Genomic DNA, 18,240 nt, shown 5'->3' with positions numbered 1-18,240 from the left:
CCCAAAGAATGAGCTTTTCATATATTGTTACAAGTGTATTAAAATAAAAATGATCTATCCAAATGTACTATGACTTTTTACTTCGTGACATATAAGTTTGGCCTACTTTTCATAGATTATTTTGAAAGGTGGGGGGTTACATGTTTCAACATCAAACCCAAACTTTTTTTCAGAACCAGAGTATACTTTGAAATTTCCCGAAGTTTTGACCACTCAATTATGTCCAAGTTACAGTACAACCCACATACGATGACCTTACCTGAAATCCTGAGTGCTGATTTTACTGGTGTTGGTCATGTTTGTAGTATTGGTCAGGGAATCTCCACTTCTGGCTGGGCTTCTGCAAGACAAGAAAAACGCTAAACAATTATAATTATACTGTTCCACTTCACACCTATTATATATACCAGTTTAGTCAGGTTACTGTTGGCAATTGATTTTTTGATTATCACTTCAAATCATATCTTCCCATTTACATCATGAAATTTCATATTCACCTCAGGTACTTAATTGCATCCTTCATGAAAATGGCATTAGAAATGGTGATGATTATTTAGGGCTTTTTCTATTGGCAATTTGTTCTCAAGATGTTGGAGAGAAAATTACTGAAGATATTGGGCCAAAGATCCCAATGATCTGAGGTCATCCAATAAAGTAAATTTGGTTGAAAGTAAATGTTGGTTGAAAGGAATATTTTTTTTCCTCTGACATTTTGCCTATTTTAATTTCCCTTTAAATTGATTGCTACCTTCTGCATTTTTTTGTTCCTGCTTTTATAAGGAAAAACACAAATATGTCATTTGTAGTATTTCCACTAACATTTAAAGTTTCAGAGAAAAACAGAAAACTTTGGTATCTCCAAAAAACAAATTAAAAAAAATAAATTAATCATAATGCTTTAATCCTATTCCAAGTCAATAAAGTAATCTTCAATGCAGAAAACAATTTTAATGTCAATGAAATTGCTTAATCTCTAATAGAAGGCCCCCATTGTATGAAATTGAATGATTGGCCTTGCCCCTGGGACCGACAAACTCCTGTTCATTGTGGCCTCTTGTGTTTCTAACAATATTGTGCCGAGTTACTGGAAATTCCTCTTCTGTGATTCAGCCCAAGATATACTATCTACCCTAAAGGTCAACTGGGCATGTTCTTCCGAATTTGGCCCCAGGGACAGAATTACGCATTCCTTGTTTGCATTTTTGAAGGAGACCATACACACTCTATTGTACTTAATGAAAATTTGCATACCAAATGGGTTGTAATCAGTTCTGGAATTTTAAAGTTACTACACTATTTGTCATCTAATTCTGTATGATATGCAATCATCAAGAGATCTTCATACATTGGGTTTTCTTTGAAGTTATACTAGTATCATTTACATGCATTGATTAGTACATCAGAAATTTTTGTAAAAAAGTCAAAAACAGCACTTTGGGACTTTAAATTGCTTCAACCTATCAGTTTTCAATAGTTTATTAGTTAAAGTTATTTAATTCTATTCATAAATTAAAATCACATACAAATAACAAACAATAATCTAGCAAAAAATGTGTAGCAGAAATTAACTGATATACAGTATTTCTGTTGTTACATAATAGTATTCTACTATATAGAGCAATATCAAATTTCTTTTTTAATCTGCTTATTGGTTAACATATATATGAAACTCACCCAAAGCTAAAAATAAAAGAAAAAAAAAAACTTTCAAGAAAGAAGAGGTAGATTAATATCCTTCCTGTGAAATCCTAGATGAAAATGATACGTACCCTCTGTTTGTATAGGAATACTGCCTGCTCTTTCTTGGTCTGCTGTTATATGACATGTGCTCAGATTCCGTGTCACTCCGGCTCTGAACGTAAGTGGTTTCTTCATCCTGATAGTACTGATCCCACTCCCTCCCAAAATCTCTATCCTTCAAGTCGTAACTTCCCCGATGATTGTGCGTATAAGAAGGCCTACGATCCTCCTCCTGATCGTAATACTGCTGTCTCTCTCGACTGCTGTCTTCACTGATCGTTCTATCCATTGAGTGTCGATCTCGGTTGCTCTCCTCGCTATACATTCTGTTACTTTCCTCACTGAAGGTCCTATCATACATCCGTCCTCGACTGGATGACTCTTCTTCACTAATCGTCCGACTCATCACCCTTCCTCCCGAGTAACTCCCATCCTCCTCACTGAAGCTCCGCTCGTTCAGTTTGGGACGTTCGTAGTCGTCGTACTCCTCTTGATCGTATTCGGATCCCTGTAAAGAGTAATCCTGATCCTGATCGTAATCTGGGTCATCCTGACTCCTTCTTTCGGAACAGTGCGTCAATTCTTCTTCATCGTAAGATTCGTTATCTGGCTCCGGGGATAAGTCCCGCTGATAAACATCGTGGCAATGATGATCGTTGTACGACTCCTCTTCGTCAAAACTTTCAAATCGGTCGAAAGATCCTCGCCGATCATCATCCATACCCCCTCCGTCAAATGAATCAAACTGTCCATTATAGTAGAAATCTCGACTAGGTTCATGGAGAGGAAACTGTCTGACGGACACATTGTGTTGGTGAGGAGGGGGGTAGCTATTGTCACTCTTATAATCACTATCTTCAGACATCCCAGCTGTCAAATTAATGTTACAAGTTATATATCATATGCAAAAAGAGATGCAAACAAATAATCAATTGTCTAATATGACAATACTTTATAAAGAAACCATTTTGAATAATTATTCTACTTGCAAACATGAAAAGTTCAGATGCTTCTTTTCCTTTATATAAATACTAGTAGAGGAATTACTGTAGGAATTATGTCCCTTTCCCTGTATAATCTGTCTACTTACATTGAGTGGAGTAGGTATTTTGGCGCTGTATGGTCATTAACTGCAAAATAACACACAAAATATCCCTTAACAACTAGATAATAGTGCTAGACATCTATCAACTTTACACAAAGCAATCACTATAAGGCTGTTAATCTTTCACATGGGTACCGGTATAAATATCAGGATACATTATCACATTTTAATTTGTTCTTGTTTCACTCATACTGAAATTCACATGAGAATATACATTTCATGACTTCAACAATATTGAATAACATTTACATATTATAGTATTTATATTACAACTTGAAGTTGAAACTGACAGTTACCATACTGGTAATCAATACTAAGTGTAAATCATTTTTAAATTGAAAAAATATCATCTTCCTGACAAGTATTAACTTTAACATTCAAGTATACATGACCAAGTTATGTAACCTTTTGTACTCTTGTGCCATGGATTAATAATTATGTCTTGATACATACCTCTAGAATCACAGTGTTGGAATTTAATAACAAGAGGCCCAGGGGCCACAGCGCTCACCTGAGCACATTGGCTTGGAAAAAGCACATATCAGATCAGAAATGAAAGTTTACGGGTGGGGGGGGGGGGGGGGCTTTCCCCCCAGGGGTTCATGAAACAAATTAGAATCTACACTACCTGAAGATGATTCTATATTAATATCACTAATCATAGCTTTGAAGTACTTGAAAAGATGATTTTAAAAGGTTTCCCTATAAATCCCTAAGTAAAACTTTGGTCGGCCATTTTGGCCTCACCATAGCCCCGGGGGTCATGATTTGAACAAACTTGAATTTACACTACCTGAGGATGATTCCACATGAGTTTCAGCTTTCCTGGCCCAGTGGTTCTGGAGAGGAAGATTTTTAAAGATTTTTCCTATATATTCCTATGTAAAACTTTGGTCGGCCATTTTGGCCCCACCCTAGCCCCGGGGGTCATGATTTGAACAAATTTGAATCTACACTACCTGAGGATGATTCCACATGAATTTCATCTTTCCTGGCCCAGTGGTTCTTGAGAAGAAGATTTTTAAAGATTTTTCCTATATATTCCTATGTAAAACTTGGGTCATTTTGGCCCCACCCTAGCCCCGGGGGTCATGATTTGAACAAACTTGAATCTACACTACCTGAGGATGATTCCACATGAGTTTCATCTTTCCTGGCCCAGTGGTTCTTGAGAAGAAGATTTTTAAAGATTTTTCCTATATATTCCTATGTAAAACTTGGGTCGGCCATTTTGGCCCCATCCTAGCCCCGGGGGGTCATGATTTGAACAAACTTGAATCTACACTACCTGAGGATGATTCCACATGAGTTTCATCTTTCCTGGCCCAGTGGTTCTTGAGAAGAAGATTTTTAAAGATTTTTCCTATTATTCCTATGTAAAACTTGGGTCGGCCATTTTGGCCCCATCCTAGCCCCGGGGGTCATGATTTGAACAAACTTGAATCTACACTACCTGAGGATGATTCCACATGAGTTTCATCTTTCCTGGCCCAGTGGTTCTTGAGAAGAAGATTTTTAAAGATTTTTCCTATATATTTCTATGTAAAACTTGGGTCGGCCATTTTGGCCCCACCCTAGCCCCGGGGGTCATGATTTGAACAAACTTGAATCTACACTACCTGAGGATGATTCCACATGAGTTTCATCTTTCCTGGCCCAGTGGTTCTTGATTTTTAAAGATTTTTCCTACTTATTTCTATGTAAAACTAGGGTCGGCCATTTTGGCCCCACCCTAGCCCCGGGGGGTCATGATTTGAACAAACTTGAATCTACACTACCTGAGGACGATTCCACATGAGTTTCATCTTTCCTGGCCCAGTGGTTCTTGAGAAGAAGATTTTTAAAGATTTTTCCTATATATTTCTATGTAAAACTTGGGTCGGCCATTTTGGCCCCACCCTAGCCCCGGGGGTCATGATTTGAACAAACTTGAATCTACACTACCTGAGGATGATTCCACATGAGTTTCATCTTTCCTGGCCCAGTGGTTCTTGAGAAGAAGATTTTTAAAGATTTTTCCTACATATTTCTATGTAAAACTTTTTTTGGCCCCACCCTAGCCCCGGGGGTCATGATTTGAACAAACTTGAATCTACACTACCTGAGGATGATTCCACATGAGTTTCATCTTTCCTGGCCCAGTGGTTCTTGAGAAGAAGATTTTTTAAAAATGCCATTAATTTTTCTCTAATTCATAATTATCTCCCCTTGGAAAAGGGCGTGGCCCTTCATTTGAACAAACTTGAATCCCCTTTACCCAAGGATGCTTTGTGGCAAGTTTGGTTGAAATTGGCCCAGCGGTTCTTGAGAAGAAGTTGAAAATGTGAAAAGTTTACGGACAGACAGACGGACAGACGGACGCCGGACAAAATGTGATCAGAAAAGCTCACTTGAGCCTTCGGCTCAGGTGAGCTAAAAACTTTAGAATGGAGGACTCAACACTTTACTATCTAGTCACTAATACTTTACTGAAACTGATTGACATATGCTTCTTGGTATCTAGTATTGAGAATTTATCACATATCTCTTGGTCTACCTACTCAGTCTATAGTGTTCAGGACTTCACACATACCTCTTGATCTGTTGTGTTGAGGACTAAACGCATACCTCTTGATCCATAGTTTTGAGGATTGAGGATTAATGCATACCTCTTGGTCTAAAGTGTTGAGGATTGAGGACTTAACGCATACCTCTTGGTCTATAGTGTTGAGGATTGAGGACTTAACGCATACCTCTTGGTCTAAAGTGTTGAGGATTGAGGACTTAACGCATAACTCTTTAGTGTTAAGGATTGAGGACTTAAGTGACATACCTCTTGGTCTATAGTATTGAGGATTGAGGACTTAAGTGACATACCTCTTGGTCTATAGTGTTGAGGATTGAGGACCTAACACATACCTCTTGGTCTATAGTGTTGAGGATTGAGGACCTAACACATACCTCTTGGTCTATAGTTTTGGGGATCAAGGACTTAACACATACCTCTTGGTCTAAAGTGTTGAGGATTGAGGACTTAACACATACCTCTTGGTCTATAGTGTTGAGGATTGAGGACTTAGCACATTACCTCTGGGTCTATAGTGTTGAGAATCGAGGTCCTAAGACATACCTCTTGGTCTATAGTGTTGAGGATTGAGGACCTATCACATACCTCTTGGTCTATAGTGTTTAGAATTGAAGATTTAACTGACATACTCTTGGTCTATAGTTTTGGGAATCGAGGACTTAACACATACCTCTTTGTCTAAAGCGTTGAGGATTGAGGACCTAAAACATACCTCTTGGTCTATAGAGTTGAGGATTGAGGACCTATATAACGCATACCTCTTGGTCTATAGTGTTGAGTATTGAGGACCTATATAACGCATACCTCTTGGTCTATAGTGTTGTGGATTGAGGACCTATATAACGCATACCTCTTGGTCTATAGTGTTGAGGATTGATGACATAACACATACCTCTTGGTCTATAGAGTTGAGGATTGAGGACCTATATAACACATACCTCTTGGTCTATAGAGTTGAGGATTAAGGACCTAACACATACCTCTTGGTCTATAGTGTTGAGGATTGAGGACTTAGCACATACCTCTTGGTCTATAGTGTTGAGGATTGAGGACTTAATGCATACCTCTTGGTCTATAGTGTTGAGGATTGAGGACCTAACACATACCTCTTGGTCTATAGTGTTGAGGATTGAGGACCTATATAACACATACCTCTTGGTCTATAGTGTTGAGGATTGAGGACTTATCACATACCTCTTGGTCTATAGTGTTGAGGATTGAGGACTTAATGCATACCTCTTGGTCTATAGTGTTGAGGACTTAACGCATACCTCTTGGTCTATAGTGTTGAGGACTTAACGCATACCTCTTGGTCTATAGTGTTGAGGATTGAGGACCTAACACATAACTCTTGGTCTATAGTGTTGAGGATTGAGGACTTATCACATACCTCTTGGTCTATAGTGTTGAGGATTGAGGACTTAAGTGACATACCTCTTGGTCTATAGTGTTGAGGATTAAGGACTTAACACATACCTCTTGGTCTATAGTGTTGAGGACTTTTAGTTTATTCTCCAGCTCAGCAGCTTCAGCCTCTGGGAGATCTTCAAGTAAAAAAAAATTAAGAATCAAACATAAATAAATTATTCAGTTATTATCAATTTCTATTTTTTTTTAAAAAATTCAATGTGCAGTAACATAAAAACTACAGTACACTTGATACTACAGTTGAAACAATTCTGACTCTGTGTCCATTATTTTTTCCATAATACATGTATCATTTTTGAAGTCTTTCACCCTTGTAAATTGAAATTATACTGATTCCACAATAGCAATGCAATTTTCTACGTTCTTTTTTTCAGTGAGGGTCTAACATAACTGTCTTTCTATCCCCTTTCAATTTTTAGTTACATAACAGTCATACACTTCAAAATCAGAAATGTTACATTTATCTGAAAAATTACACATCACTTAACTTCCTCCAAAAACATTATATGCATCAAACATTAAAATATTAATCACTTGCAACTTACCCTGAGAATTCAGACCATTATTTTGTTCTATAAAAACTGAATTTAAATCATTATTGATTAAAAGGAAATTCAAACTGGTTTTCTAAAAAATTTGTCAGGCCATAAATATTTCTGTATCAATAATGCATGGGATGTTGATTGGAACAATCTTATATTAATGCACCTGTTTATATGAATAAGTCTCATATTAACTATAATAGCTATGGGAATCACATTTATGAAAATTGATGTCAATATTTTTATATTTAGCTTCGTGTGGAAGGGGTTAATAGGTTTATAATGTAAAATCATTATTTTTAACATCCTTAAATGGACAATAGAGATAATCTGTATAAGCAGATATATTGTGATTTTATTGATGTCACAGGAGAAAATGAATAATTTACATGTAGACAAAAACATAAAGATGTAATGTCATCCTTAAAGCTCAATCAAGATAGACTAAGATTATAAGTAATAAGGTAAGAGGGGGGGAAAACAGAATTTGATCAAAGCAATGTATTTTTTTATGCTCTGTTGCATTTTTATTGAAACCTGTGTCTAAACAGTGTTTTTTAAAAAGTTTTACAAACAAGTAAATGTTCAAACAGCTATCAAAAATTACAATAACTAACTCCTCCTCTTAAAAACCATAACCTCCAATATAAGAAATCTGAAATCAATACATGCATGAAACAACTAATTTAAAAGGTAATTTTTCTAAAATATCCATTTTACTTTAACCTCAAAGTGTCTCCGGAAAGGTCATGAAAAATATGCCAAAGGTTGCATTTATACATGTTCAATAGAACCTAACTCAATACCCCCCTCTAGCTTGTATATATTAGACCTGATTGTACTACACAAAAGAAAACATCAACAGCATGTTGATAAACTTCTATCATCCTTGGCTAATGAAACAGAAATCCAGTCTAGACAAGCAGTCAAGCAATCAGACTTAGTTTCATTGATTACCATGTTCAACTTTATCCCTTGTTGGTCTTAAGGGACAATGCTTAAATGGAAATTTATGCATACATATCTAACCCAATTCCATCTGTGGGCATTATATAGCAAATATTATAAAAAAAAAAAAAAAAACAATCTTTTTTTTAAAATGACTAAAAGGGACCACAGAGAATGTTCTGTTTTTTCTCAACTACATTCTGTAATGTTTTCTATGGGAATCTGGTCAAACTCAAATGGTCCCTGCAGAAAATTGTACGCAAGCATCTCAAACATTAATTGCCCATTCTAAGGGAGTTTATCTGGGGATCTCAATGACCCACTCAATATAGACCTATATGTCAAGAAAATTTTTGACTTTCAGGGAAATTTTGTCATATTGCTAAGAAAATGCATGAAATAAAGCTTTTAAATTATGTAAATTAATTCATTTAATTGGCAACTTTCATAATTACTATTGATAACCTATATCTGTGCTATAACTAAGTAGATTGTTGATGGCTTAATTATTGCATATGTATAAAAGAATTAAGGAAATTTTTAAATAAAGTTTTTAATTTTACTTTTAATTTTAGCTCTTCAAATTCTTTGAAAAACTTGAAATTCAGAAATATGTCCGTGTTTCCAATTTGATCTCTTTATAATTAAGAAAACAAATATCAGTATTTATGCTCATAGCATATGCACCCTAAGCAATTCCAGTTGTGGAAGATGCATGTATTAATGGGATTTTTTTTTAACACAGACCCCCCCCCCCCTTAACCTTAATTGTATAAATACACCCTGTCTCAATAAAGTATTTATCAGAGACATGAAACATTCAGTTCTTTCATTTCTATAACCCCCTTTCCCTTCCTTTTTCTTCATTTTGCTCTGAAAAAAAGGTCCATATCTCCTTTCATTCTCTGCTTATCTTTTCCCATTCTGTCTGATTACAGACTCTAAATGATGGCATCCTGTTCTTGAAAGGAACTTGTTTCAATACATTAACAGAAATCTGTAAGAGTACACAATACCAACTTTCCACAGATGATCATTATAACTTAATCCTAATTGCTTTTTTATGAATTACTGCATCTGATGAAAAAATGAAAGAGTTTACCAAGAATTTTCAGATCAATATTTTACCATTTGCTGACCTACATATAGGGCACCAATGAAAGCTGGGGGAAAAAATTTGCATTTCATCAGAGAGAGAAAAAGTTCTATAGTTTATTTTTCTCCCGATTTCTTTTTCCCATGACAGTCATGAATCTGTCTTGCACAGTTTGTTATGAAATTACAAGCATCAAAATAAAGCCTTTTTTTGCTCAGTAAATTTATGAAGAAAAAAAAAAATCCTTCGTCTTCCTAAATATGGATGGTATATTATTTTGTATGGTTCATTGGGGGACTCCAAGACAATAATGAATTACAAGGTCAATACTTCATTCCAAGAATAATTCAACCTTAAGGCACTAACTACTAAGTGCAGACTAATACATGAAAATGCACTATACAGGGAAATGTAGATATGTACTATCTTTAATGATGATTGCATTCAATCGATTTTGACATCTGCAAGTGGTATGATCTGTCTTTGAATACTAGACCATTTACCTATAATATCACTAAAAGTTCAATCAGCAATACAGCTCTAAATTCAGGCTGTATGTTTAATTAAAACTAAATTTAAATATACCTAATAATGTGATTTTTTATGTAAAAAATGAGGATGAATGTAGAAATGTTGCATAATATCCCCAAAAATATAGAAAGTGATGCATCTAACAACATATCATGTTATGAAATCATACAACGGACACTTTAGAAGGTGGCTGAAAACTCCATTTAGATCTTATATAACTGTCAGGAAAAAAGCTTAAAAATTAGATCTAATGTAACATTTTATTCTTCTAATCAACATAAGTATCTAATATCCAAAATTGTATAGGCCAGATTGTCATATTTATTAATTTGGGGGGATGGGGTAGTATTACACTACAAAAGTGGCAATTATCTATTGAAGCCATGCAATAGGCATGAATTTAAAATTATCATAATGTGGTTGAAAATTTAGTTGAAAATTTTAATTGTAAGCTGGGCAATTATTATTTAGACAAATTTAAGCTCAACACAACTTGTAAATATAAACCATATTATATTTCTTTTCTTTCTATATCAGCACTGGGGTATATAAATCTTTCCTATTTGTTACACCTGGTTGCTTTAAACTTATAACTGCTCTGTGTAGTATAACTCAGTATCAATTATCCTTTTTGAATCTGTGCAGTTTATTTATGATTTTCCCAAAAAATATAACCTTATTATTTTTAAAAAAAATTACCATAAGGTAATTCAAATCTGGCATCTAGAAGTACTGTGTGGCACGGTGGGGAACCTTGTTCCTGTGATTTTGCCGCTTCTCATTATCAGCTCACTGTCCAAGGACAACCACCTTCCTTCTCCTTCCTGAAATGTAAGAACATCTGTAACTAGTGCTAATTGTAACGGGAGAAGAAGATTTTCAAAGAAAACGCTCCCCAACTCCCTTTTGGTGCCATATTCCCTGTAAGCTTCATTAAATAAGACAAACTCTATGCATCTGAGATTTTAACAACATTTACAAAGAAGTGTACAAAAATCATTTAAACTTTAGCATTTCACGCGTGCACATGTGAATGCATTTGCGTCATGACCTTATCATCTTGTCTGCACAATCTATATTTTATTACACTGAGTATTAAAGTATTTAATCCAAAATTATTAATAAAATACGCTCATTCAAGTGTATGTTTGATTTTACTCATTTCGTTAGAAGTCAACATTACATCTATCGATGTTCTAAATTAAACCCCGTTTGGGTGAAAATCAACAACAAATGAACTAAGAGAGTCATAGCTATTTAAAGTTTCAGCCAATCAGATTGCAGCACTTGTTCACACACGTGTATGTATGTGCATGGTGAGCATACCTACTTGTAGAAGTCCATTATATCTATCTATGTTCCAAATATAATGGCCCATCCTGTTTGGTTGAAAACCAAGGGAGATATAGCTGTTTAAAGTTCCAGCCAATCAGATTGCAGCGCACGTGCATGCACGTGTTTTCATGATAATTGCTTTATTTCTTGTTGTAGGATATCCTAATACATGGCTATGTTCAAAATTTCAAAGGATTTCGTCAAAAAACACAGAAAGATATTGAGACTTTAGTTTCAGCCAATCAGAGCGAAGTGCACGTGCATGCGCGTGAGATCTTGCTATTTTCACCATGTCGTCATGTCTATACTACTAATATATCCTCACATTATGAGTTTCAAAGCATTTCATCCAAAAATAGAACAGTTGTGGCTATATCTATTATATTGGTCATTTCACGTGACGTGTTGCACGTGCACGCTCTTGCAAGCACGTGCGCGCAAAATGACCTTGATTCCGCAAATCTACATAACATGTCTACTAACCCTAAAAAGGTTTTACCTACATCGGACGAATAGTTTACAAGATCATTCCCGGACAAAAAAATATATTTCAGGAAGAAGAAGAAAAATAATAATAATAATAATAATAATAAGAAACAGAGTAAAAACATTTTTATGTTCCCCAACTTCGTTTGATTTTAATAGGGAACATAATTAAAAATCAACAACAAATGTAATGTAATGTCTTATGTCAAAAAAACCCCAAATAGATGTACTGGGGTGAGCTTACAGAATGAAACCACTACCACAATCTTCTGTAAATTGCTGGATTCAATGTTTCTACTTTAGACAGTTACAGAACCAACATAAATTATACATTTTTTTCTGCTATTGATCCCGAACTTGTCTTAGTGCCCTTGAATTAATGTGTATGTAAAACATTTTTAGGACATAGTAAAACATTTTTAGGACCAATATGTGTCAATTACAATATAATAGCTTCCAAATCTTTTCACTAACCAGAATATGGCCAGGACAGGAATTAAGCATATGTGTCTAAATGTGACCTTGAACTTGTACAGATGACCTTGAATCATGACAGAGACCCTCTGGTCATAATTAATGTGTATGTGTTAAGTGTGAACTTCCAATGATTCTCCACTAAAAAAATCATTGACCAGCTAAGATAAATCATATACTTTTTCTGTCAGTAATCTTGAACTTGCCAAAATTACCTTGGGTCAAGGTCACAAGATATTTCAGGTTACAATGAAACTTGCACAAATATGTATCAATGTGTGTGAACTTGATTAAAATATCATGAACCGCTGAACTCAATGTATTATGAAAAGTCAGAAGGACTGGGAAAGACTGAAGACAAACAATACAAACTCGATCTACATCCCACATTAATTAATGTGGAACATGAAAAGAAAATTCCAAAGGCATTGAACTAAATAAATCAGTTAATAAAATTCTTTCTGGACAGGCAAAGTTGATATCTAAATAATTCAGTGAACACCCACACATTGATGGCTGAAGACCCTTATAATGCTACTTAAACAATTTGATACCAAGTGGGCAGTATGGAAAGTGGAAAAATGTGTCAACTTTTGGACAGACTATGACATTTTTATATTGTTTTCATAACATGGGATAGACACTTTTTATGGATATAAATTTAAATTTTTACAAAAAAAGAACTTTGCGCGTAATGGCCTAATTATAAAGATATTTCCTCTTATTTCCTATACATAAGAGTTCACTGAGTAAGTAAATTTACCGGAAAGGGGTGCCCATAAAAATTTAAGAAATTTAACCCCCCATCCCCCATCAAAAAAAAATTTAAGTATATCTTTAAAAGTCTGCTATTGTTGTTGTATAGAGAAAAAAAATATTCTTAATAGTTTGTATTCATGGAGCAGTGGTTCGAGTACTATTTGCTCTAGAGTTGAAGAGTAAGGAGTTGATCTTCTGTTGCCGGTTTGAATCCCACTGCAGGACTTAGTCCTTGGGATATCACCATATAAACTGAGTTCTGTGACACAGTAGGTGCTGGCACAATTAAAAAAAACATCCTGCACTGCTTAATGGCCCTGAGTGCAGAATTTTAATTTTGTAGCCCTCATGGCATCTCAATATGGGTGAAAATTTCTCAAAAGGGATGTTGAACAAACAAACAAGTAGGGATGTGCGATTTTATCGGTATACCGGTATATCGCGATTTTTTGTTGCGCGATACGTATCGTGATACGGAGACCTAAATACCGGTCTTAAGGTACATATTATTAAGTCTAGAAATTATTCATTTATTTGTTCAATCTTTCAAATTACAATTACAGAAAGTATAAAAAATGTTGTAAAAAGTGAAAAGAACGGCATTTTACCGTCCAAACATAATTGACTTTATATACATAAAATTTTCAAGAAAGTAAAATTTTGTTTTTCTAGCATATTTTTTTAGAAAAATAATGACTTTTCAAGTAAAAACATTGTAAAAACTGCTTTTAAAAATATCATGATATTATCGTGATATTGTGGGAAAAAATCATGATATATCGCGATACGAAATATTTGGCGATACCCATCCCTACAAACAAGTTAACTAAAGAGTGGAGTGGCGTTAGATATATAAATATTTTGATGAATCTATGATACAGTACAGTCGAACAAGTTAATCAAATGATTGATTGAATCAATCCCATGGTCCATTAAACTGGTTAAGTTTGGGTCTAGTAATATTCATCAATTCATTAATTACCAGTGACATTGGCTTGGATATGTCAGAAATGGAACCTAATTCCAATTAACCAGACTCTATAGTGGGTATAGTTGCATTCAGACCCACACCATCAGTTCTGTATTCATCATTACTGCCAATGGCTAGACATACTCTTTAAGAGCTAGAACAGCTAAAGGAAAAAAAAATCTATTTAGAGGTTGCAGGCAAAAAACCTCGTAAGAGTTTTGTCTTCCTTATATTTTTTTTCTGGTGCCTTCTAAATATGGCTAAAGAGGATCAATACATGTATAGCCTGGGTCTGTGAAGCAAAAGTAAAGTGTCACCAAGCATGGGAGATTCTCCTCCATCTACAGTCCCCCGGGAATCCCCTTCTAAGAATCAATTGTCATTTAACTATTCTATATTCTGATAAGGAAACAATAATCTGGCAATAAATACTGCACCCATTTGCATATCAGGCATATCCCATCTCTATTTAGTGGCAAAATGATAGGAAGATAAAGTGAGCGGGTTTCACTGCTGATGGATGGTTCACACATTTATCACCCAGGACTTAAAGGCCCCCAAAACCTGCAGCAGATCTTATATCACCCTTCTAGGTAGTTTATCACTCTGTTGAATGCCTTTGATTTTATATGAAGCAAGTTTGGGATCATTTTACAATCAATAGTCTAAAAACTTCCCCCAAGACATATTGCTAAGACAAAGACTGAACGTCCTCTAAATGGCAGAAAATATTGATAGATGTATACCTGACTGGATTGGATTACCTCAGAAAATCGCATTATCCTATCCTGATTTACAATTACAGTCAAAATTAAACGTGAATTAATGCTAAGTACAGATCTACTGCCTTCAAGAAACCTGTGGCCTGTGGGTCACACTGCTCACCTGAGGGATGACAAGTCGTACAGCTGTAAATGGTCAATTGGGGATAAACTATAAACATGATAAAAGACAGTGCAAAATAAACAAGAACCTGCTCTGGTAAAAACAAGATATTTCATTCATGAAGTCAGATTAGTACACCCTGGCTATAAATTTATAATTATACAAGAATTATCAGAATTCAGGAAAATTTTGTCTTGCTAATAATTACCAAAATAAATATCCGCGAAAAAAAAAAGGAGTTTGGAAAATCAAACTATCCATATTAAAACATTCATTCCAAATGTTAAACAATTATGCATAGAATCTCTAGAAATTCTACGAAAATTGGACTTAAAATATTGTGTTGTTTTTTTTTTATCTGTGGAAGGATCCATACAATGGTAAATCATTAACGGACTGCATTTATACGGTATTACGGTTCATCACTAAAACAGTTAGAACCCCTGATTAAATCCAGCATGTCTGGAAAACTCTTCACTAGGAGCTGTTCATGTCAGCACAGTACTCGGTGTTTAATGAGAATTAAGTGCTGTTTTTACGGATTATTCCCGGCAAAGTTATGACCTTTCACTGGGCTTCCTCAATACATCTGTCTCCCCTCCACTTTAGCCAAGGAAATTTTTCTAGAGCTTGGTCAACATAAGAAACTTTTATACCCTAGCTTCAAGTTTCCATTTATTTGTTGTTTTGACGGGATCAGGAATATCAGTCTTGGATAAATCTTTTTATCCGCACATGCTTTTCCGGCAGGTGTATCCACTCATTACACTAGTCTGAACAAATATTCACTTGCTCAGAATTTTATTAATTTTCATTAGCTTCTTTATGCCAAGGAACATACCATTTTACTGAGTACATCTATTGACATGCCATTGTTTTCCACTTGTACCTCTTTGAAATTGTTCTACAGTAGAACATGTTGAATAACTTGTGATTAAAAATTCTATGCTTCACTATGAATAAATAAAGCATATTTACACTTTAAGTATGTACGTATGATGTTATATATGTTTTGTTTTTTTTTAAGTCAGGTGTGCACATCTGTGCATTGGGTTCATTACTCCTGTTGGACCCCTGATATACCCTCCTTGATCAGTTCTTTGATGAATTTTTTTTAGTTGATTTAGTTGAAAACAAAAAATATATTGATATTTGTGACAATTAAAGTATGTTTCAGATTAACATATAGATTAAAGAGAAAGTTATTTTGATTATTTGAAATAGTATTTTTAAAATATCTAAAATCTAAACTGACCTTGATCTTTAGAAGCATAAATTCAAGTCAAGGTCATTTCTAAACTTTACATAAATCAATTTTTAACAAGTTATTATGAATATCAAAGGATTTTAAAAAGATAATTTCCATTCAATCAGTAACTGTAAGAAAGTATATAACCTTGATCTAATATGTGTCCTATAAGAAAACAGTATACAAGCTGATAATTAAATAAAACTGTGTACTTAGCTAGCGTTATCAATTACTACAAACAAATCAAGGAAGAAATGACAAAATCTTTTTTTTTGTATCTTTCATATGTTCAAACAATTTTTGGGATGCTGTAAGAATCGCAAAGCCTTGAATGGGGGAGATGAAGTACTTACGGAGTTTGAGTGATGGATGTCTCTCAATGGTAACCAATGAAGACCCAACAGTTTGTCCCATAACATGCCTTTATTCCAAATCTCTATGATCAGACCAGTGTCCAGGCAATTTGTTTCACTGTAAACAAAATTAATACAAAAATAATTAGTACAATATAATTCAACATTCAATTAACCCAGTTAATTTTTAAGATGTTTTATTTATGGTGGCCATTTTATCTAAGATATTTTCTGAGGTTTTAGAAACTTGCTTAAGATTTTTTTTTTTTTACTTTTTGAGGGGAAATGTTTTAAAGATATTTATCAGTTTCAGTTTCCAAGAAGAAGGTAGAGTTTCAAAACAAATCTGAACATGTTTCAGCATCATCATTCAGACTCTTCTTTTCATGTTTTGCAAAATTTTCACATTTTGACTTCTTTTCCAGAACCACTGGCCAATTTCAACTCAACTTGCAAAAACATCTTTGGTTGAAGTGGACTTGTGTATATACCACATCCTCTTTTAAGGGGAGATAATTATGAATTTGTATAAATTTGAATGTATCTTTTTAGTGTGGAGCCTTAATATGTGATCAAAGTTTTACACAAGAAAATGCAGCTGAGGAAGAAAATGCTGCTGAAGATCAGAAGAGTTAATAATTACTGAGGTGAGTGCAGTGGCCAATATGGCCTCTTGTTTTTCTTGTACGACCTTTTAAATGCCAATCATGATGTCATAAACTTGTCCACTTTCTTTATTTCCTTAAAAAATTGTAAAAGACGTCAATTTCAGTTGAATGTCCTCCTGATAATAAGGCCTACATGCATCATCCAAAAAGATTTTATGAAATGTGATTTTTTTTTAATATATATATATATATATATATATATATATATATATATATATATATATATATATATATATATATATATATATTAGGGATGTCAACGAGTACCCGGTTAACCGGGTACTCGATCGAACGTCCGAGTATCGAATACTAAAATCGGTACTCGGTTACTCGGATGTATATTTTTGAATATTTCTAAGCTTATTTATTAATGCATTAAACAATCTGTTTTAAAACGTAAAATACTCATTGCACTTGTACATACAGTAATTAGGGTTTCCTACTCCTCTAAATGACCGTTATCGCCCGAGGCAGTGTTTATACAGTAATTATCGTGACCAAACACCTGTTACCTGGCTTTTCTCACCTTCGGCTGTCTTCTACCCTTATTTTTTGATTTTCTTTTATTATTTGTTTTCACTGCACATCGTTTAAGGTCTGTTATGATTAAATAAATTAGATAATTTTGTCAATTCTCCGAGAAGCCGTAAATTCTCGGATAAAAAGAGACAGGTGATATTACACGCGCGACTGTTGATATGGTTGTGTTTGATTACATGCCAATACATGTACAAATAGTTGAAGGCAAAGGCTTTAAAAAACTTATGTCCATCGTTGCACTAAACTACGTGATACGTGATACTATAAAATCTAGGATCGAGAAGTATACGAAAATCGTAAATCGGCTCTGTTAGAACTTGGTCAAGTTCAAGTCAAACTGTATATATACCTTGACGTCAAATGCAACAAAAAGTTACATTACAATAACGGAGTAGATTATTTTTTTTAAACAAAATCACCATGAACCACTTACGATTTTATTTCTTGTGTTTATCTGATAAATAAATTGAACTTAAAAAAATGTATTAAATTTCGTCGGGCACGAAGTTCTCATCATTGTTACAACAGAAAATAAATGCATTTACATGTAAACCTCCTATCAGAG

The 18,240-nt window shown here is 34.4% G+C and overlaps 1 protein-coding gene across 1 annotated transcript in view; it reads right to left on the bottom strand.

The window, feature by feature from the left end:
• LOC134236215 (protein unc-13 homolog A-like) overlaps positions 1-18,240 on the bottom strand; it is a 116,642-nt gene that overhangs the window by 70,370 nt on the left and 28,032 nt on the right. Inside the window, 7 exon segments of the mRNA XM_062718376.1 lie at positions 260-340; positions 1,770-2,610; positions 2,831-2,870; positions 6,888-6,955; positions 10,656-10,698; positions 10,700-10,780; positions 16,468-16,585. Of these exon segments, the coding sequence (XP_062574360.1) occupies positions 260-340; positions 1,770-2,610; positions 2,831-2,870; positions 6,888-6,955; positions 10,656-10,698; positions 10,700-10,780; positions 16,468-16,585 (1,272 nt within the window).

Source organism: Saccostrea cucullata, unplaced genomic scaffold, assembly GCF_032062105.1.
Source record: "Saccostrea cucullata isolate Sc308-1 unplaced genomic scaffold, CSIRO_AGI_Scuc_v1 ctg172, whole genome shotgun sequence".
Taxonomy (NCBI): Eukaryota; Metazoa; Mollusca; class Bivalvia; order Ostreida; family Ostreidae; genus Saccostrea; species Saccostrea cuccullata.
Note: the sequence above shows the minus strand (reverse complement) of the source record. Positions and strands in the feature narration are given on the sequence as shown.